Here is a 6,592-nt window from a genome sequence, read left to right as displayed (position 1 = left end):
CTGTGTAAGGAAGCAGCCGGCTATTGCCTTTGTTCTTTCACGTTAGCTTACATATCATGTACCAGGGTAGCTGTTACACCGGAAAAACGCCATTAATCTCATGTTTCCTGGATGAAAGTTGTAATATGAAGTTCAGTTCTGTGCTTATGATTGCAGTCTAGATATGAATTTTAGGTAGAAGACATTAAAAAAATACTACCTTAAACTAAGATTTTTCGGACCATTACGCCTAAATGTTCTTTCTTCCGATCAAACAGATTCATATCATCTAACTTTTATTACGCAGGTCATCGTCAGTGCCGAGGGCCGATCTCCAGGTAGGTGAAGTAGTTATCTGATATGATTTACCTTATAATAAGAAGTTACCTCTCTAAGTTATATCACTTACGTATTATAATCGTTAACACCTAAGTTGGCCAGCTAAATGGCTGAAAATATTGGCTCTTAATAGTGTTTGCTCTAGATGTTTGTTTTTGAATCGTGTCAACATTTCCGAACATCTATTATGAGATTGATTTCTTCTGAGTCGCATATTTTCGATCTCTTCACATCCTAAGTGCTTCATCGATATTTTCTCAGGTACGTTAAACAAATGGGATTTGCCTGTTTTCATGAGTCTTTTGATCTGATTTGGATATGATTGATAACTACGGAAGGTTTGATGAAAAATAAATTCAAGTTATTTGGTCTTTGAATTTTCATTGCTGGCTGAAAACTAATCAAAACTAATGCTTCAAAACAGTTACATCTGAGAATTCAATAACGATTACCGTATATAATTTTAGTATCGATATCTTCCTCTATATGGTAGTTGAGTAATAGTTGGCATTTAAACTGATTTGTTACCTTAACTCTTATGTAACGAAACTAGTTCTCTCACAATTGGCTTAAAATGTAAGAGAATATTTTCGTTAACTGAAAAGGATTTTTCAGTCGCAATAAAATGTTAACTTTGTTTTACTTTCCATCCAGGTTCTTCATACTTCGCTTTTCAACAACCTGCGTATCCGAGAGATTGCAAAGAAGTATCGAATGCATGTTCCTCTACCCACAATACATCTGGAGTGTACCTAATTAAACCAGATGGCTATCCGGAACCGTTTGAGGCTTACTGTGATAATGATCTTGATACTGGTGGTTGGACGGTATAGCTGATTACTTGATGTTTCCTTTTCAACTTTAAATAGTTTTGTAAAATATACTTTTTTTTACAATTTTGCATACAGTAATATATAGCGTTGTAATAAAAATCGTTATTTCAAATAGAATCTTGTTATTTGTTATCGAAACAAATGTTTAAATCAATGATTTTATATATTTTGAAATTTAAGGACAGTGTAGTTCTTCTTCCAATAAAACAGTAAACTTCTAGCCCACGCACTACAAACTGAAATTAGAAATAGAAGTTCTTATTTCTGTGTAATAATTGTTAGCAACAAATCGTATGCAGAAGGGAACGAATAATACATATTTAATAACGTCCTGGTTAACGTTTAACTTCTTTGATATTCGTCGTAGGTACTACAGCGACGAAGATTGGATTCCTTCAATTTTAATAGAAATTGGAAAGACTTCAGAAATGGATTTGGCTTTCTAAGGAGAGAGTTTTGGATCGGAAATGAGAAAATTGCCTACTTAACAAATCAAAAGCGGTACCAACTGCGAATGGACTTTGAGAACGTTGCTGGAGAAACTTACTATGTAACATACGACGAGTTTCGCATCTCAGATGAATGGGGGCATTATCACATATCTAGCTTGGGTACATTCGTAATATCAGATGGTAAGTGTATTTTACATTCTTCTTAAATATTAAGCCAAAATAAATGAATACAAAAAATGTCAAAAGTAAACGTGCATAAACTAAAAGGTTTATACCAAGAACGAATGGATCTTTTGGAAGTAAATTTGACATATCAAATATGTTTTAAAGAAACTGCTACAATACATAAACTACGAGTATACATAGTATACCAGAGAGTACAACACATATAGTAGCGGTTACAACATGATATTATATGATATGAGTGCGAGTACAAGCTCTTAGTGCGAGTTCAAATCTTGCATTAGTAGCTATACTAGAATTCCAAAAAGCCTCCATAAGCTAAAGTGTGATTACGAACTCACTACAAGATTGCCTCGTACTCAACACTAACCCTGGCTCTGAACAAGAAACCGTATCTAACGTTTGTACAACAGAAAGTTTACACTGAAAACATGTACGTCTCCCAGTTTCACCAGCGCAACCAACGCAAAATAAATTTGGAAGTTGTTATTAATTATCATTGTTGTCAGAAAGCAGTATACTTACACCGAGAGAAACTATGAAACAGAAGCTATGACTATCTGGTTTCATACCAGTTGTGCAACAAATGATGGGATGTTATCTCGTAATGTTGAATAATATGAACATTATATGTGTGTTTCTTTCCTTTAACCCCCTGACAGTCACGTATTGAAGTAATGACAAAATACTATTCTTTGGCGCATGTCATTCGTTGTGTCTGTATCAGGTTACTATCATTTACCTTTTTTTTTCCTTTCCTGTTCTCTAGAATTAAAAATTGAATGGTGTCTAGCTAATGAGATATTTAGCAATGCGACATGTGAGAGGACTTGCGATGACCCTGACACTTGCATCTCGGCTACATCCCGCCCAGAAACAGAGCAATGTGTTTGTGTCGGTGATTATCTGAGACAGGAAGAACAATGCATCCCTCTGAACCAATGCAACTGCTTCGATGATGAAAAAGGAAGTGTATTAGGGGTCAGTACGGTTCTTTCAGGACTTTTTTAATGCTTTACTGTTACTTCATTGTCCATATAATTAGAAGAAAACCTTCTACTATTTAAACCTGTTGATTATCACATCACATTTACAGATAACCGAGTAGCGCTCACATCACGGTTGGGAAAGGGGCATGAACCCCACCTCCGTCGCCAGTCCAGGCAAAACTGTCAGTCGAGAGACGTATTACATTAATCAGGAAGATAAGACATATGGGTGTGCATCCCCTTATAAACCTAACATAAAATTAATGGATACTTCATACCATAGTCTTGCGGTTACAACTAATTATAGGCCTAATGTAAAGTCGTAATAAGCCGCTGAATGCAACATTTGACGGCTAACTTTGTTCTTGATAGCGGATCCCTAAGGACCCTACATCGGAGTTGGTTCCAAAAACCTCATAATCCTGTACATTTCACTGTGACAATTTGTGACAAATCATTTATTTACTAGTTTTTTTTTCTTCTGAATATCTTAAATTAGGAGGGCACGTTTTACATCAATTCAAGATGTACACGAAATTCAACTTGTAGGAACAACCAGCTTATAATAGATCAGAGTTACCAGTGTAGTGATGACGCAACCTGTGATGAGAGGAACGATGTCCGTAAATGTTACTGTAATGATGGCTACGAAGGGGACGGAGTGACGTGCCAGGTGATCCCAAAAGATTGCTACGAGCTTTATGTTTCCGGAACACTCAGTGATGGAGTTTACACTATTTACCCTGATGGTTGGCCAAGCGGCATTCAGGTTTACTGCGAGATGGAAAGTAACGGAGGAGGATGGACGGTGAGTAATGCAAACAAGGCTTTGGATTGTTACCTTTTACACAATGTACTTTGCATGTTGCAAAATGATGCCCTGAAGACCTCGTTGAACTGAATTTGACCAATAGAAATATATCTCACTATCACAATATACTTATATATATATATTAATATATATATAGAAATAAATATATATATATATATATATATATATGTTGATACTAGATGAGACTAGTGGAACACTACTAGTGTTCCACTAGTCTCATCTAGTATCAACATATATTCCGCTCTGTCCAATGGACATAGAGCACTCTGCGCCAAGATAGACGCCAACCTACTCTATATATATATATATATATATATATATATTTATATATATATATATATATATATATATATATATATATATATATATATATATATAAATATATATATTTATATATATATACATACATATATATATATATATATATATATATATGTATGTATATATATATATAAATATATATATTTATATATATATATACATACATATATATATATATATATATATATATATATATATATACAAAGCCTGAGGCCCGGGTTCGAATCCCGGTGGAGGCTGGAAGTTTTTTTCACTGTTCTGGACTTTCCTTCTCATTACGTTTTCAATTATATATATATATATATATATATATATATATATATATATATATATATATATATATATATATATATATATATATATATATATATATATATATATATATATATATATATATATAGATCTTATATTTAACCTTTATTAACTCTTTTACGGCTTTGGAGGTCATTCCCTTAAGGATTAGTAGATGGAACAATTGGATTACCTTTTTGTTTTCATTTCATAGGTTTCCAGCGACGATCGAGTGCCTCCGTTGACTTTTATCTTGGTTGGTTGGACTACAAGAACGGTTTCGGTAATAAAAATCAAGACCACTGGCTAGGTAACAAATATATCCACTCTCTGTCCAACCAGAAAACGTACGAGCTTCGTATTGATGTAAGGGATTCTGCCTCCTCGTCGTATTACGCCGTCTATTTGACTTTTAGCATTAATAACGAGGCAGACAAGTATCGACTATCAGTTGGATCACACAGTGGAAATACAGGTGAGTAGTTGATGTTCTAAGCATTGACGTATTCATAAATCTGGACCAATTACGTTAATTAGGAGAAGTGTCAAGACCCCCCCCCCAAAAAAAAAAAACAAACAAACAAACATGCCAACCATGGAGGATATGTGACGTGTCTCCCCTATTACAATTAATTCTTGTAGTACTCCTTGCATGTGCATTCTACAACTACTAATGTCTTGATCTCATAGCTACCGCATTACTGGCTTAATGATATATGTTTTCAATGTTCACAGCAATTTTCAATTCCAAACATTGCTATTTTCATTCAAACGCACGTAGGTTTTCAGAACTGTATACAATGTGTACAGACATAAGAAGCAGACGATAAGATTCGCTGTTCCTGGGCAACACAGGTCCTCCTTGTCGTGTTTAGACGTAACAGGCAACTGCCATGATAGGAGTGATCGACATACGCAATCTATAAGACTATTACAGTAGATGTTCCTATATTAGCTAAAACATTTATAGTCAATTCACTTTATGTCGGTTCTATTCTTCATTTAAACTTATTTATTTCATGATCTGTTATGTCAATAGTGTAATCTACGTTTATACTCCAACATGTGTGCTCATGTTGAAAAATCTAAAGATTACATTGTGCTATGAAAATCAGGTAAAAAATTGAATAATCGAAGGTAATTAACACCCTTCTTGCCCTGCCCAGTAGAACAGGGACATTGGTTTACTCAGGACAAGATCTTTAAATGATACCCTTGCTTTCCTAACTTGAAGGATTTATTTAGTTACCTCACACAGCCCCAGCCCCTCTGGCCCAGCTTCGAAGAAAGCCTAAAATAACCTGTGTGGTACAAGCACAGGGTTGAATGAGGGGAAATGAAAATTTGGTTATGCAAACTAAATTACACATATATAATATTATTCAAGAAATTATACGACTTAATACCGACACACACAATAAATCTATAAGTCGAAAGAGTAGGAGGCTAATCAGATGGGGAATGAATATAGTATTGCCAATAAATGCCGGTAAATAAATGTAAATAAAATAAAAAGCGATATTAGCGACTCTATAGTAACAAACCCTGGCATTTGATTTAAGTAGTTTCCCCATCTGTAAATGGCTCCTATTGTGGCACTGTATTTCAAACGGAACAAAAACTAAATTGTATAATAACGTACTCAAAAGACAAAATACTTACCTATATATCCTAAATATTCAACACACGCAAAAAAAAAACAAAAAAAAATACGCGGAACTGACGTTTTCATCTTGATAGAAAAAAGGCACTGCCCTCTAACCTGTAATTGATCGGTTTATTTACTCTTTCTCGTTTGTTGCAGATTATTATGCTTTGTCTGGTAGCAACAATAAACAATTCAGTACAAAAGACCAGGACAACGATGGATGGAGCAGCTACGACTGTGCTGAGAGACACAGGGGAGCCTGGTGGTTCTATGATTATTATCACTGTAGGAAATATAATTCTGCTTCTTATTGTCGGTCTTACTGTCCCAGTCACAGTCAATGTTGCTATTATTTTCCCGATGGCAGCGACAACTGCGCGATTTGCGCTTATTCTCATCTCAACGGCGACTACGACGGCACTACTCGAGGAACGAACATGTTCTACGGTTACGGATGTAGCCTGCAATACACAGATATGAAAATACGGCCTGTGTAGACAAAACACTGTATAAATAACACACTACCCAAAAGAACAGTTTTTACTAAGAAAAGTAAGAAAAGATCGATACAGATCTTCGAACATCGGACTGCAGGACGTGCCAACGACAAAAAAGAGGAAGGAAATGCACACGAGAATTACAAACGGGACGATTCGACGAATAATTAATTTTCTAAGGGAATGAGAAGATATTAATTGAAATTGATGTCAAATTATTAACATGAA

The 6,592-nt window shown here is 34.8% G+C and overlaps 1 protein-coding gene across 1 annotated transcript; it reads left to right on the top strand.

Annotated features, from left to right (window-relative positions):
- The first annotated feature begins 248 nt into the window (after positions 1 to 248).
- LOC139972939 (techylectin-5A-like) lies at positions 249 to 6,364 on the top strand. Its single transcript, XM_071979257.1, has 7 exons — positions 249 to 317; positions 973 to 1,145; positions 1,519 to 1,783; positions 2,556 to 2,767; positions 3,275 to 3,628; positions 4,442 to 4,694; positions 6,024 to 6,364. Exons 3-7 carry the CDS (start codon positions 1,666 to 1,668, stop codon positions 6,362 to 6,364), a joined length of 1,278 nt encoding a protein of 425 aa, XP_071835358.1. The 5' UTR covers positions 249 to 317; positions 973 to 1,145; positions 1,519 to 1,665.
- The last annotated feature ends 228 nt before the right edge of the window (positions 6,365 to 6,592 follow it).

This window comes from Apostichopus japonicus, chromosome 9 (assembly GCF_037975245.1).
Source record: "Apostichopus japonicus isolate 1M-3 chromosome 9, ASM3797524v1, whole genome shotgun sequence".
In the NCBI taxonomy this organism is placed as follows: Eukaryota; Metazoa; Echinodermata; class Holothuroidea; order Aspidochirotida; family Stichopodidae; genus Apostichopus; species Apostichopus japonicus.
The sequence above is the reverse complement of the archived record's forward strand: the minus strand, read 5'-3'. Positions and strand labels throughout refer to the sequence as shown.